The 16810-nt window shown below is 40.9% G+C and overlaps 1 protein-coding gene across 26 annotated transcripts in view; it reads right to left on the bottom strand.

Annotated features, from left to right (window-relative positions):
- The window catches only part of ZBTB35 (zinc finger and BTB domain containing 35), a 32958-nt gene that overhangs the window by 6122 nt on the left and 10026 nt on the right, over positions 1–16810 (bottom strand). For 10 of the 26 annotated variants that reach the window (XM_021076677.2, XM_085002180.1, XM_021076676.2 and 7 more), the window contains 3 exons: positions 15616–15760; positions 4767–5124; positions 4442–4664 (listed from right to left, as the gene is read on the bottom strand). In XM_021076677.2, the coding sequence (XP_020932336.1) occupies positions 4442–4664; positions 4767–5124; positions 15616–15760 (726 nt within the window). Of the gene's footprint in view, positions 1–3494; positions 3572–4441; positions 5125–15615; positions 15761–16810 lie in introns of all 26 variants that reach the window. The other 16 variants (XM_021076672.2, XM_021076674.2, XM_021076671.2 and 13 more) reach the window with 4 other exon arrangements.

Here is a 16810-nt window from a genome sequence, read left to right as displayed (position 1 = left end):
GGGAGAATTGCAATGAGTTTTTTTGTTTTTTGTTTTTTGTTTTTTGCTTTTTAGGGCTGCACCCAAGGCATATGGAGGTTCCCAGCCTAGGGGTCCAATTGGAGCTACCGCTGCCGGGCTACACCACAGCCACAGCAACACCAGATCTGAGCCACATCTGTGACCTACACAACTCACGGCAATGCCAGATCCTTAACCCACTGAGAGAGGCCAGGGATTGAAACTGCAACCTCATGGTCCCTAGTCGGATTTGTTTCTGCTGCACCACAACCGAACTTCAAAAGAGATTCACTTTTCACTGTATGTCATTTGAACTTCTACTTTTTTTGCTCCTTTTTAGGGCTGTACCTGCAGCATATGGAAGTTCCTAGGCTGGGGGTCAAATCAGAGCTGGAGCTGCCGGCTCATGCCACTGCAACACAGGATCCAAGCCATAACCTACACCACAGATAACCACAACACCAGATCCTTAACCCACTGAGTGAGGCCAGGGATGGAATCCACATCCTCATGGATACTAGTTAGGTTTGTTTATCACTGCCACAATGGAACTCCTGAGCTTCTACTATTTTAAAAATTGGTTTAATAAGCCCAATAAAATCTAGAAATAGTAAAAGATTGACGTCTTTCCTTTCTATCATGTAAAGTATAATTAAAGTGCTTTTATCATTTTCTCTTATTTGTCACAACCCTGTAACATAGGTGTGATTATTATTACTTACGGAGATAAGGAAAGAGGGCCAAAGATAAAGACACCAGTCAAGTTCACCTTGCTGATAAATGTCAGAACTGGAGCTTAAAACTAATTTTGGTTTCTGGACCCACATTTTTTCCTATAATTTCACACTACTCCTCTGGGAAACTAGGGAACAATTACTTGAAAACATGGTTACATATCACCTTTAGGTTCTCTTTCACACTGGGTGTCCCACAGGTATATTTGTCAATATATCTGATCTCCCCCTCACCCAATCTTACGTTTCTACATTTTTCTTCCTAAAATAGTAACTGCCAATCATAGAGGCAACAAAATCAGAAAGCTGGGAGTCACCTTCTCTTTTATCCTTACATCTCACCAATTACCCAAATCCTATTGATTCTGCCTACTGTTACATCTCCCACCCTTTTCCACTATTACTGCCTTTATTCAACTCCTTATTCTTGTTTAGATTACTCTGAGCTTCCTAATTAGACCCAGTAGGTTTTACCCCACTCTAATCTATCCTGCCAGCTATCTAAAACATAAATCTAGTCAGAAATCTCCCTGGCTTAAATTTCTTTAAAGTGACCCAGAGTCTCTCAAGATAAAATCTCAACTCATTTAAAGCACTTATGAAAGTAAGTATAAAAGCATAAATCTTAACTTAGCTTCATCTCCCATCACTTTCTCTCTTGTCCCTGAACCCTTGGTAGATTGTCCATGATGCCTAAGTGCATGACACATGTGTGGTCAGCCCTTCCCAAGCCTTCAGCTGCATCTCCTGGCATTCCTCTCTCTACTTGGACCCAATCCTCCAGTCATAATAAACTTCTAGCAAGTGCCTAAAATGAGTTACTACTTCTCTCTCCAATATGTCTGTCAATGTTTCGTTTCTTTTACCTAGAATGCTCATCGCAGGGCTAACTCCTTTTCCTTTGGGAGCTGTAAAATAAACCCTCTGGGAAGCTATCCTTGTCTCTTTCATCATGAACAGCACAAGCAGGCATTCCCATCAGAGTCTGTGCTTACCTCTATCAGCACTTAGCCTGTCACACTTTCATTATGCCTACCTATCTCCCTCAACATAACTTTGAGCTCCTTGAAGGCACACAGACTCTAAAATTTATCTCCACAACCTATGAGGACAATGCAGGCTAGCATTATCATCACTATTTTCCAAGTGTAAACAAAATAATTCAGTGACAAGTAACAGCCAATATCTTGCAAATCAAGCCATACATTATAGGGCATGCTTTAAAAACATCAGAAACCAAAGCACTAAATAGAAGTATGCAAAATATGAAACTGAGGGGCATGTATTATGTCTATTTTGAGAGTAGAAAATAGGAACAGGACTGTTTGCCTTTATACTTAGTTAGGAGCAAAAAATGATCTTCTCTTTATTACCATAAACACAAAAGCTATTAGGCACCTCATGAATTAAGTCATTGATCACATATGTAACCATCTTGTCACTAATTACTCATACAATAATTGGCTGAGGATAAAAAAAGACAAAATTTAGTTTCTGTGCTAAACTGTTCCTCCAAAGGGCATCTGGTTCTGTAATTTGTGACAACTACTTAATTAAAGTTATCTCATATCATTTTGAGAGCAAAGACCAAAGACAACACATTACACTTTAGCTCTATACTTTGTTGTTCGATCTAAGATACAATGTGTAGGACTTGGAAAGCGTATTTTAAAACTTCCAAAATGGTGTGCTGTCCCATTTTCAAACAGGTTAAGTCACTAGGTAATATTCTGGGTAAGAGAGACATTGCTTCTACTTTTGCAATGCTAAGAAATAATATAAAAGTGATTATTTGTTGGGATACTAGATACTCCTATCAAAGTGTGCTGGTTACCAAGTAACATTTATTTAGTAATTCAATATGCTGCTGGTTATATCAATGCTTTTGCAAAACTAATTCACAGTTACCACAAACGGTTTCATCAAGAGACCAATTACATAGATGATTACTTGCTTTTTAAGGACTGAAAACTATAGGCAGTTTCCAAATTGACTATACACACAATATTTAAAAACCAGAGAGCATTTCCCCCAAAGATTTCATAAACACCTATTAGTTACACAAACTAGTAACTTAAAGCCTTCTAAACCCATGCTGAGGCTTAAGTAAATTATGAGATTCCCTTGCTATTCATTACTGATCCAGTTCTTGATTACTGGTACCAAGAGTTTAAACAGTGAGTAATACCACATTATTTGAATCTATCTAGTTTCTCAGTTTCAAGTAGAGCAAGCAACTGTGGACAGCAAAGGATCTATAAAAAATTTTCTCCAAAGTTCCCTAAACTCCAGGATGAAAGAGTTTCTGAATAGTGTAGGATAACTATTGTATTTACTATATTAACAATCTAAACAGCAATAACCATCTCATATAATAAGATCTTGGGAACAAGTGTCCAGAAGTCTCACACTTAGCAGTCTGTAGCAACTGCTTTTCCCACACTTTTGTTATAGTGGGTTTAGGGACTTCCTAAGATTCCAAGTCATTGGTAACTCATGGCTATGGCATAGGAGTCCTAACAAAGAAAGCTTAGGGAAAGCATGGACAGGGAATCTGACAGGGAGAAAAAAAGGTATGGGGACAGATGGAGAACTAGAAGGGCCAGATGCTCTAAGGTAGAATCCCTGGGACATGTCCCTCCTATCTGGGATGGCTCCTCAGAGAGTACGGAGTACTTAGACTTCTCATCACCCTGGCTGTCCACCAGTCCTGACATTCTGCCCTTGGAGAGATAAGGAAGATGGACACATACTGCTTACCTATCTACCAGGTGAAAACAGATGACCAAATGTATGCAAAGGTAGAAACATGTTCAGGACTGTTTGTATGAACCCATCTAGGTGATATGTTGAGGCAGAAAAAATAAAAAAGAATATAGTTTCATTATAATTAAAATTTTGTAATTTATGACTCTTAATAAACGAACTTTTTTATAAAACATAAAAATTGGCAAGGTTTAAGAATGACAACAGTGGAGTTCCCATCTTAGTGCAGCGGAAATGAATCCAACTAGGAACGATGAGGTTGTGGGTTCCATCCCTGGCCTCACTCAGTAGGTTAAGGATCCAGCATTGCCGTGGGCTGTGGTATAGCCTGCAGATGTGGCTCAGATCTGGCGTTGCTATGGATCTGGCATAGGCTGGCAGCAACAGCTCCAATTTGGACTCCTAGCCTGGGAACCTCCACATGCCACGAGTGTGGCCTAGAAAGACAAAAGACCAAAAAAAAGAATGACAACTGCTTTCAAAGTTAATACTGACTTTGCTTTTTTTTTTTTTTTTTGAGGCCCGCACCCATGGTATATGGAGGTTCCCAGGCTAAGGGTCTAATCAGAAGCTACAGCTGCCAGCCTATGCCACAGCCACAGCAACGCCACATCTGAGCCGCATCTGTAACCTACACCACAGCTCACGGCAATGCCAGATCCTTAACCCACTGAGCAAGGCCAGGGATTGAACCCACAACCTCATGGTTTCTAGTCGGATTTGTTAGCCACTGAGCCACAACGGGAACTCCTGATTTTGCTCTTAAAGCATCAATATTTCAACAAACTCATGTTATAAAAAACACTGTGTACTCAGCCTGCACATTAAGAAATACAGGAAATGGGTTCTGTGATGCTAATTTAAAAAAAAAAGATTTAAACACTTAGTTTGGAGTGAATGTGGAAAAAATACATTTTAACATAAAGCATTTACTAAATTACCTGTATGTTTTCGAAGATGCTCTTTAAAATGTCCAAAGTGGTCAAACTGTTTCTCACAGTACTGACATATGTGAATTTTCTTCCCAGTTCTTTGCTTCTTACTGACTCCACCTTCTTCAAGGTGGTAACAATTGAGGTGCTGTTTCCATGCGCTCTCCCGAAGATACCTTTTATTGCATATTTCACACTTGAAACTCTCAGTGGAGTGTGATTTCATGTGTTCCTTAAAATGGTAAAACAATTTAAATGAACGGTTACATTTCTCACAATGGAATAAGTCCTTCACATGTGACAGCTGAAGTTCCACAATTTCAATACCTTCTACCTGTTTGCTTGTGGGGTCAGATGCACAGCCATCTTCTTTAATCTGCCCTTTTCTATCACCTTGACGGTACTTGCTGGTAATATCCGCCAAGAGTGCCAGAGCAGAATCATCAGAGGAACCTGTGCTCTGAATGTACTTTATGGACTGCTTGGCAGAAGCCACTTCCTCTAATGTCTCGATGCCTTCATCTTCCACTTCGATTGTGCCTTCAGCAATCTCCACCTCAATTTCAACAGGTTCAGATTCTGCAGATGGCAACGACTCAGTGATAACATTTGAAGTTTCTGCAATCTTTCTTTTTTTTGCTTCACTTTTTCCTGTGGTATTTTCCTCTAGCGGAGCTGAGTTTTCTTTGTTCCTGAAATACACAATGTATTAAAGAAAATCTGTAAGATCAATCAAAATCCTACCAGGCTTTCTAGAAGAAACTGATAAGCTGATAATAAAATTTATATGGAAAGGCAGAAAACAAGATTCAAGACTTATACTCACTGTAAAACTACAGTAAATTAAGACCATGTTATATTGGTGAAAGGATAGATTTGGAGATAAATGATGCAGAATAAAGTCCAGAAACAGATTCATACTTATATACTCAAGAGACTTTTGGGAAGGAAGAAGTGGGGAGGGAGCCACACCTGTGCAGCATGTGGAAGTTACTGGGGCCTGGGATCAAGCTTGAGCCACAGCAGTGACAACATCGAATCCTTAACTGCTAGGTCACCAGGGAACTCTGCACAACTGACTTTTGAAAAAAGGTTCCAAAGTAATTTAATGGAGAAAAGATTAAACAGTGGTGTTGGAACAACTGTCACTTATTTAGGAAAAATAAATCCTTGACCCCTCTAACACTGAAAGATTTCTTAAGTAACAAAGAGAAAGCAGAAACTTTAACAGCAAAAATTGATAAAATGGGAACTCCCGTCGTGGCTCAGTGGTTAACGAATCCAACTAGGAACCATGAGGTTGTGGGTTTGATCCCTGGCCTTGTTCATGGGTTAAGGATCCGGCGTTGCTGTGGGCTGTGGTGTAGATTGCAGATGCGGCTCAGATCCTGAGTTGCTGTGGCTCTGGCGTAGGCCAGTGGCTACAGCTCCGATTCGACTTCTAGCCTGGGAACCTCCATATGCCGCAGGAGCGGCCCAAAGAAAATCACAAAAAAAGACAAAAAAAAAAAAAATTGATAAAATGGATTTCATCAAAATTTAAAACTTTGTCCTTTGAAATACAGTTAACAGAAGAAAGGCAAGCAAGCCACAGACCAAGAGAAAATATTTGCAAATATTTGTCAAAGAATATAAAAAGAATTCTTAGAATTCAATAAACTCAATCTGTTAGGACAACTATTGGGAGACAATTCTCTGTAAGTCTCTTGTATTTCTGTGTATTTTGTGAATTGACAGCTTTGGTTCTGGACTCTTTTTTCAGGTGTCCAACTCACCATTCCATCGGGTTCCAGAGACAGCAGGCACACTTGCACCCAACTGACAAGGTTTACAGCAGGAAAGGGAGGCTGCCCTCATCTGTTGGTGGAGCTAACCTTACATATTGCTGTTGCTTTAACATCTGAATATACAGCAGGGATTAGTGTAGTGTGTGCTTTTATATTTCCCCATCCCCTAAGTACCACAGATGATACATCCCAATTGGGAAGAGCCACATGTGGAATAGAGAGCTACTGGAATAAACTCCCCTAACATTAGCCACCAGTAGCTAATGCAGGTCAGGATTTAGCACAAGTGTCTCTACTTTTTTTTTTTTTTTTTTTGGCTTTTTGTCTCTTTTAGGGCCACGCCCACAGCACATGGAGACTCCCAGGCTAGGGGTCCAATCAGAGCTACAGCTGCTGACCTACACCACAGCAATGCCAGATGCAAGCCATGTCTGCAACCTACACCACAGCTCATGGCAACACCAGATCCTTAACCCACTGAGCAAGGCCAGGGATGGAACTGGCAACCTCATGGTTCCTAGTCGGATTCGTTCCTGCTGCACCACCTCGGGAAATCCATCAAGTGCCTCTATCTTTTGACATTTAAAATTGACACTATATTGTTGATATCCTGTTGACTGGTACGCCTGAAGTCTCAGGCTCAAAGGCCCTGACTGCAGTGTTATGACACCACTACCAGCAGTTTGCTGATAAATCCCAACAAAATTCAGAGGCCTGCTCACCAAGTAGTTTCTTGGGACTAGATAAGTAGATTCACAACACTCAATTCCTCCAGGAGCAAAAGAAAGACTACTAATTCTTCTTCACTCTCTTCCCACCAAAATGGGGCCCATCATCTTACTGGACTTTTTAGGTACTAGAGACAGTATGTGCCTCTCTTGTGCATTCTATTTCCTAATTCTTCATATCAGCCAATCTGTAAAGCAGGATCTTTTAAGTGGTGTTTGAACCAACAGACTGCACTAGAACCAATATGCCACCAAGCTGTGGCATATTCTCTTACTTCAGAGACAACCTCTGAGTTACAAGTGACTGATAACTTGTACAGATTAGAACTTCTGGCAAAGGGACTCCATTTCCACCCAAAGGTATTCCCTGGATTTTGGACTTGTGAATTCCTTGACATGGCTACAAGGTACACTCCTTTTGACAAGAAAGGATTAGCTTGCTAATGAGTAATGAGGTCTTGCTGAAACAGATGCCTGATCCATGGAAGCTTTGAGGCTCTTTAGCCTGATACTGCCATCTCGGAGTGTTGTAACCAAGACTTCACGGCTAGCAAAGATGTGCCCAACAAGCCTCACCTGTCATATAGAAATAGTAATATTCAAGAAAGCAGTTGGTCTCTTGGCTTTACATGAAAAAGTGGTTGCTCCCCTACTCTGTTGCCCAAAGAAAGGCACTAGAGATCAATGGGATCTTTGATTCACTGATGGTTTTTTTTTTTTTAGGGCTGCACATGCGGCATATGGAAGTTCCCAGGCTAGGGGTCGAATCAAAGCTGTAGCCACCAGCCTAGGCCACGGCAATGCAGGATTAGAGCTGAGTCTTCGACCTACACCACATCAACGCCGGATACTTAAGCCACTGAGCAAGGCCAGGGACTAAACCTGCATCCTCATACATACTAACTAGTTGGGTTTGTTAATGCTGAGCCACAATGGGAACTCCCTTGCTGATGGTTTGACTACACTAAAGACTGATGGTATTCACTGGGCTGCTGCAGATGCTCAGCCTTAGCATCAACTTTGTAAAACCAAAAATACTTTCTCTGCTCAGAAGGCAGAACTCAGGTCTGTCTTCATTGCTCTGGACCACATTCTTCACAATGAACCTTGTTATATTTTTACTGATTCTTGGGCTGTTTCCAACAGCCAAGCCGACTGGGAGAACTGGAAATCTTGGTAGATTAAAGACACCCATTGGAGGAGCTCCTGTCATGGTCAGTGGTAACGAACCAGACTAGGATCCATGAAGAGTGCAGATTTGATCCCTGGCCTCGCTCAGTTGGTTAAGGATCCAGCATTGCTATAAGATGTGGTATAGGTCACAGTCACAGCTCAGATTTTGCATTGCTGTGGCTGTGGTATAGGCTGGCAGCTGTAACTCTGATTTGACCCCTAGCCTGGGAACTTCCAGATGCTGAGAGTGCGACCCTAAAAACAAACAAAAAAAAGGGACACACATTGGCGTACCTGTTGTGGCTCAGCGGTAACAAACCCAACTAGTATCCATAAGGACCCAGGTTTGATCCCTGGCCCTGCTCAGTGGGTTAAGGATCCAGCATTGCTGTAAAATGCAGTATAGGTTGCAAATGAGGTGCCACTGTGGCGTAGTCAGCTGGCAGCTGTAGCTCCAACTGGACCTCTAGCCTGGGAACTTCCATATGCTGTGGGTGCAGCCCTTAAAAAAAAAAAAAAAAGACACCCATCATGCGGGACACAATTGTGGAAACAAACAGCAGGTGTTGACTGGACTATCTCAATCACTGATTTAGATGCCCGTGGTAAAAGCCTGTCTTCTAATGATACTAACTGGAAACAAGTTGCTTATCAATCTACACTGCCCAGACTTTCAACACTGCCACCTGCATCCAACATTATTCTGAACACGTTGACATATCCATCACAGACTGAGCAGAAAGTAAAAGACCCTATGCTTTTGATGTAGAAGTTGCAACTCATGCCAGACTTGTGACACATGCCAAAAAGTTGCCCTGTTTGTCTCATAGCGAAGGAAGCCACATCATACAGAGCACTGTCTTTGACTGCTCTGGCAGACCGACTACACTAGACCTTTGACCCCATCTCAGGGCTATCAGTGATGCCTTGTCACTATTGGCACTTTTTCAGGTTATACTGCTGCAGTTCCATTCTGATCAGTTGGCTCTGGCTAAACCACTGTGGCTCTTGAGATTAAGCAGTGTCATGTTTAGCTTTCTGGACCATCTGCAATCTGATAATGATGCATCGAAAGCTACTCAATAATTGGCTGTTAGTCAAGGTATTGTTAGACCTTTTTTAAGCTCCCTACTATCCACAGATACTGACAGTGTAGAGTACTGCGGCAGCTTCCTCAAATACTGGCTCCAAAAGATTTTTGACTCTACTTTCCTCACTTTCTCTTCGTCCAAAAAATTTTAGTAAGGCAGTTTGATCATCAAACTTGGCTGTCCTCAGAAAAGGATCACCTCTTTTTGGGTGCCTTCTGGGTAACGATCAAGCCAAATGGATTGGGGGGGAAGTTACAAAAACCTAAGTGGAAAATCAGGGTCTGCCCTGACCATTCTTAGACAAGATCTTTTTCTTTCTACCTAATGGCAACCCTGGGACAGCCTGGTTGGTGCCTCTTCTAGGTGACAGCTTGGTAGAAAGTGGGCCTAGCAAATTCAAACTTAGTTCTAGTTCAGCCATCTGGATCCTCTTACTGAAAGGATATCATCTTTGATACTAAGAATGAGCACTTGGTTGAATATACTGCTTGCTAAGAACATTTATACTGGCCCTTGTGAACCAATGTGGGAGACATAATGGGTCTCTTAGGTTTTGTAAAATGCCTTTGTCCCTGACTATTTCAGATGAAAGGCCTGGGTAAGGGGGGAGATGATTGGAAAAGAGGTGAATATAGATACTAGAATGGGACACACTGATTTTGTGGCGGTGGAGGGAGAGCAACCACACTAGAACATGGAGAGAGAACATCTCAGACTCCAGAAGGTATGGGGGAGGAAGTGATATTAATAATCTCTGTCCTTCACAACTGCTCCTAGAGCCTTCTTCAGGTAGGAAAAGGCTCTCATGCAGCTCTCCCCAAATGCTGCAACTTTAAATTGACTGCTGGATCTGTCATCCCGTGCCAGAAGGCTCTAACCACAACTTGATCATTTCCATTAACTTTACCAAGAAGTATTTTGGAAAGAGCAAGGAATGGCCTTGCTCCTGCATGTCCCATGCAAAACACCAGATGTCTGCCCACTACCATTTCCAAAGCCGCAATCAGTTCGTCAGGTGGCTGACAGCCACTCAGCTGGCATCCAGGTGCTCATGATAAACAGAACAGATTGAACTGCTTGCCCTCAGACATTCCGTCCAAAAACAAGGACTAGACCTGATCATTCTGAGCTGGAAAAGGGGCCCCTGCCTGATGAAGGTCTCACTTAGGGGGCACGAACAATTATAAACAGCATGTTCTTCCGAAAGAACCTATGTGCTCCTGGGACTATACTTTTTGTATGGAAGCCAAGTACTAAGGTCCTTCTCTCCCAAAAATATGCCTTACAACTCTGAGGTGGGATGAAAAGAGCATCCAATGTTTAGGGAAACACCATCACTTTAGTTCTCAGATGGCTGTGAAGATCTCTCCTACATAAGGCTTGGGGGAGCTTCCTGGAGGAATCAGTGACTCATTTATCCAAGTTCAATGGGCAGTTTTCCCTACAATGGGAGTCACCTAAATACAAAGATGGTACAAAATGTGTGCCTTACTCAAGACGATGTGATCAATGACACCTCTTGGGCTCTGCAAGGTATTCATGTTAGCCTCATATCACTGGCCAGGGTTTTAACAGAGGCCAGACTCACTGTAGACTTCATCTATGTGGACCAATGCTGAGACTGCAATTTCTAAAACATTTTTCTATACTTAAGATTAATGCTTAGGGCTAAGTGGAAAAGTCAACACAGAAACTAGAGGAGAAAACTACCTGGCTTTCTAGGAATTTGTTCAGTTGGCTGAGTATATGTAGGACCTTAGGGGAGTGGGTACATAGTCAAGCTTAGCACCACAGGGTGGCCACATCCTACTATTTGGAGGTCTGCTGATAGCTGTATTAATTAAATCCAGTATATAAAAAAATTGAATGGATTAGGTCCCAGTTCCTATTAGTCAGATTAATCAAGAGTGGTCAGGGGTTCCCATTGTGGCTCAGTGGTTAACGCATCTGACTGGGAACCAACCATGAGGTTGCAGGTTCAATCCCTGGCCTCGCTCAGTGGGTTAAGGATCTGGCGTTGCTGTGAGCTGTGGTGTAGGTCGCAGACGCAGCTCGGATCCCGTGTTGCTGTGGCTCTGGCGTAGGCCAGCGGCTAGAGCGCCAATTTAGACCTCTAGCCTGGGAATCTCCATATGCCGCAGGTACAGCCCTAGAAAAGACAAAAAGACCAAAAACAAAAACAACAACAAAAAAGAGTGATCAGAGTAGTGTACTTAAGGGAAAACCCACCGGAGGCTAAAATAGTGTAGAAACATGCATATTGTCAAAGACATCTGCACATGAATTCCTGTTTCTCTATGGCTTATAAACAAGGTTGTTTGTACAGCAAATGGCCTTAGAAAATTGAGCCTGTCTTCCTCCAGAGTAGAGGGCAGGTTTGTTTAATGTCCAGAGTAATAAAGAAAATGGTCACTTAGGGCCACAGACTGGGCAGGTTTGCTTACAGTTCATTATAAAAGATTTGGGTTTCCTAAAGCCCCCAAAATTCTCAACTGTGATGTAAACCACTGTGAGCATAGCTTACCCCAAGGCCACTGCATCATTCCCTATGGGACACAGGGGGTAGGAGGCAAGAAAAACTGACATGAACATAAAGTTCATGCTGCCCAGTATGCTGTGAGAGAAATAAAGTCCTTTCTGACTCAGGAGTTTCACGTCTTCTGCCAGCACCCATAAAACCGTGGAAGGCCAACTCATTATCTTGAAATAGGATAAAATCTCACACTCGTCACAGTTCTTGACAATAACCCAATTTAAAAAATGGGCAGAGATTTGAACAGATACCTCACCAAAGATAAAAGGATGGCAAAAAAGCACATGAAAAAATGCTCAATATCATTAGTCACTAGGGAAATTCAAATTAAAACCACTACATACCTACCAACTTGGCTAAAGTGAAAAAGCCTGATCATACCAAGAATTAGTAAGGCTGTGGAGCAGTTGCAACTCTCATACACTACAAGTTGGAATGTAAAATGGTACATTACAAAAAATAAAAGGGTACGTCACTTTGGAAAACAGTTTGGCAATTTCTTTAAAAAGAAATTAAACACATCTACCATACAACCTAGCTATTCCACTTTTAGGTATTTACTGAGAGAAATAAAAGCATATGTCCAAAGACCTGCACGCAAATATACACAGCCACTTTGTTAACAGCCAAAAAATGGAAACAACCTGAATGTCCATCAAAAGGTGACATATCCATATAATGGAATAATACTCAGCAATAAAAAGGAACCCACAACAACATGGACAAACCTCTAAAGATAATGTTAAATGAAAAAAGTCAAACATAAAAGACCACACACTACAGGAATCCATTTATATGACATTTTTTTTTTTTTTTTTTGGCTTTTTGCTATTTCTTTGGGCCGCTCCCGCGGCATATGGAGGTTCCCAGGCTAGGGGTCTAATCGGAGCTGCAGCCACCGGCCTACGCCAGAGCCACAGCAACGCGGGATCCGAGCCGCATCTACAACCTACACCACAGCTCACGGCAACGCCAGATCGTTAACCCACTGAGCAAGGGCAGGGACCAAACCCGCAACCTCATGGTTCCTAGTCGGATTCGTTAACCACTGCGCCACAACGGGAACTCCTATATGACATTCTAAATAAGATAAACCACAGTGATAAAAATCAGATCGGGGTTGCTGGGACTGGGAATCAGGGTTAATGTAGAGTCATAAGAAAACTTAGGGTGATAGGAATGTTTCAGTGTCTTGACTGTGGTGGTAGTTACTCCATTGTGTACAATTAAAATTTAAACTCTACATTAAAAAGGGCGAACTATATTATATGCAAATTACACCTCAAAAGGCTGGGGAGGAAAAAAAGGCAATTGTTGCTTTTTAACAAGTAACAGGGGTCTTCTCATACAGTTTTAAATAAACAATGATGCAATTTCAACAAAATAGGTCCTAGTGTTTTTTTTCAGTGTCATTCAAAAAGTTTACAAAATACTCTACAAATTGTTGAATACTGCAAATGTGAGAACACCTTATTCACCTTCTGCATGTGCAAAACAGTTATAATCTTCTCAATACAGATGCCTTCACCAATAGATTTAACCACAAATACATTATGTAGGCTTTATTCCTAAAATGTATAACATTATACACAGCCAATTATGAACAGCCACTATATAATACTCCTATCTTCCTGTTTCCAAAGAACTCAGAGTATACTGCACACCTGACTGGTTTATGAAACAGTTCAACATGCTACTTTACTATACATTTATATTGAAAAGAAATGATGGTTGTAATTACCACAAGGATTTTAGTCTTATAATAATAAATCTTTTAAAACATTCTAAATAGGCCTGGGAAAACAGCTGTACCCAGTTGTTGTTACCCAATGACTAGACACATGATCTCAATTAAATGCCTCCCAAATCCAACTTGGGCCATTGTCATAGAGTATGTTCTGCTGCTTAGGACTTCCCCTAGGGTGAGAGACTACTCACTACTGTAAGCAGGAAAGCGACAACACAGAACATGTTTTCAGAAAGTTCTCATGCAGGATTTAACCACAAATCTGGTATGGCCCTATCCACACATATTCCCCTAGTCTACTTCATTTTGATAAGGAATGACCTAATTAGGTACATATCTTCAACATACCTCTATATTGTTACCCATGTCTCAGCTCTTTCTATAGGAGAACACTGGCCTGGTTTTAACTGGCATGCACCCATCCATCCATTCACAAATGTTTACTGCACCTACTATGTGCCAGGTACCAAGCATCAGAGAATATATACACATCAAGCTCTTGTTAGAAAAGTTTAATCTTTTATTTTTTTGCCTCACCTGTGGCATGTGGAAATTCCCAGGCCAGGGACTGAACCTGCACCATAGCAATAAACGGACCCACAGCAGAGACAACACCAGATCCTTAACCCGCTGAGCCACCAGAGAACTCCAGAAAAGTTTTATCTTGAACTCCATCACCAAACTAATTAAAAGTTCATTAGGTGAAATAATGTTTTTGGATAACAATTCAATTATTTCTTAGAGTTATTCTAAATTGTATCTTTTGACTGAACCACGCCAATGAGTTAAGACAAAATCATCTTGTCCCAGGTGAAACTGATTTTACCAAAATGCACTTTAGCGTTATGCCAACTGCCCATATTTGAGGGTCATAAGAAACAGAGCCAGGAGATACCAACAGCAATTCATATTTAGAGTATTATGTGCCAGATTCTATGCTAAGCTCTTCATGCATTAATTCATTTAATCCTCACAAATAATCCTCTGTACAAAGTACTATTATTATCCTCATTTGACAGATAAGGAAACTGAGCAGCTGACAGGAGGTGGAGGAACTTCATTAAGGCCTCACAGTGGCAGAGCTGGGATATTATAGAAGTAGCCCCACTCCAGAGCTCCTGTTCTTTGTCACTGTATTACAATGCCGCTATTATTATGGAAGATGACATTATTCATTATATCATGTAATGATTTCCTAGTAACTTCCTACGAGAAACTGTATTTTAATACCAAGAATGGCTCCTAAGCAATTGATTTGTCCTAATCTTATAACCACAAGTAATGTAACTGAGGGTTTTTCCCCCTTTCTCTTTGCACCAGATGCTTCAGAACTCAAGAGTTAGACTTAGCCCATCTAGCAGGTACACAAGCTTAAATAGCATGTATTTTGACCAAATATTTCTAACTTCATTGATTATTGCCTCCACTTGGCCTATTTATTGTATCTTCACCGATTTCCTTATTTACTTTATTTAATTTTATGGCCTCACCCACCTGTGGCATATGTCAGTTCCCAGGCCAGGGACTGAATCTAAGCCACAGCTGTTGACCTATGCCGCAGCTGTAGCAACGTCAGATCCTTTAACCCAGATCCTTTAACCTGGGTTGAGGGTTGACCACACCTCTGCAGGGACCCAAGCTGCTGCGGTCAGATTCTTAACCCACTGTGCCACAGTGGGAATTCCCTAAACAGTTCTATGTTAATCTTTGTAAGCCAAACACTTTTTACAATAAGTTTTGGTACAAATAATTAACTTGAATCCAGAACTCCTTAAAAGATACCTAATCTTGCTTATTTCATTGGACACAAAAGATGCTCTTTCAGTTAATATTAGCAGTTTTTACATAAGGATAAGAAATCAAGTGTGAGGTTAAGAACAACGAGTAATTAGAAGAACTTTATAGATCCTTAAGTACATATTCTTAATTTCAAAATGTCAGTTCTTTATGGCATGACACACACAATAAATGCTTGACTAACAGGTGAACATGACAGAATATAACTCTGTGCCTCAATAAGGCAATCAGTTCTTTATGGCATGACAATAAATTCTTGACTAACAAGGTGAACATGACTGAACAGAGTTTTATATCTGTGCCTCATTTATTAAGTAAGTAATTTACCTGACTTCAAGGGCTTTGATAGCTTCTAGCATTTGTAGAAACTCTGCTGCTTTCCAAACATCATTGGCTTCTTCTTCTCCTTGTATCATTAATTTTGCTGTGTATGTGAATTCAATCAAATGACGAAAGGCCATTTTACTAACACCTGTAAAAAAGATGTGTATTAGCACATATTCATGTTGATTCAGATCTTGTAACATTTAGTATCTGTATACATATGTAAGGCCCAGTGTTTGCAACTTGATTAACATATCATTTCAGAAGATAATTTCCTGGCAGAATTCTCATTTACAATACTAATAATATTGTAGCCAAGTTTCAGCACTAACTAGCAAACCACATTTAGACTTTTCCCAAAGACTTCCTAAGGTTCATAGAAAACAGTAAAATCTATCACTCGAATGGGCTAACTACACATCAGACATGCTGTGTTTCCTTCCCAGGCAGCTCTGTCAACTCAGCTCCAAACGCATCAATAGCTTTCCACAGCTTATTAGAAAATAAAGTTGAGTACCACTCTACCTTTATTTCAAGGTCCTTCACATTATTTTTTCACTCACCACTATTTTCCCTTCCAAATTTTAAACTATATCAACCCATACCATATACTGATCCTCAAACAAACCCTTCACTTTCTAAGAACTTCCCTGCCTTCCTTAACACCTTCCTTTCTGAAGGCTTAATCACTCTATCTCTGGACAAATCCTACACCTTGAAAGCACAATTTTAATGCTCTTTCATGAAACCTTCTTTAATACGTTCCTCAGGCTTACTTTGTACATAGTATGATAATTAAAATTCATGAACACTCTTGACTGTAAGCTACTTGAGGGAAATGATTGTCCCTATACCCACCTCACAATATTTAACCATAATGTGTCCTAAAATTCAGACAAAGTAGGTAAAAATGAATAAAGGCTAACACCACTTTCAAAATTAAGCTTCCATGATTCCAATCTTTCTTTTTCAATTATTATTATATATTATTATTTTTTTGTCTTTTGTCTTTTTAGGGCCGCACCCGTGGCATATGGAGGTTCCCAGGCTAGGGGTCGAATCGGCAGAGCTACAGCTGCCGGCCTACACCACAGCCACACCAGATTCAAGCTGCATCTGTGACCTACACCACAGCTCACAGCAACACTGGATCCTTAACCCACTGAGCAAGGCCAGGGATCAAAATGGCAACCTCATG

The sequence above is a fragment of the Sus scrofa genome, chromosome 16, assembly GCF_054392235.1.
Source record: "Sus scrofa isolate SSC_HxYL_T2T_F1_AM1 chromosome 16, Sscrofa_HxYL_maternal_Yorkshire_Landrace_v2.0, whole genome shotgun sequence".
Taxonomy (NCBI): domain Eukaryota; kingdom Metazoa; phylum Chordata; class Mammalia; order Artiodactyla; family Suidae; genus Sus; species Sus scrofa.
This window is presented reverse-complemented; position numbering and strand designations above follow the sequence as displayed.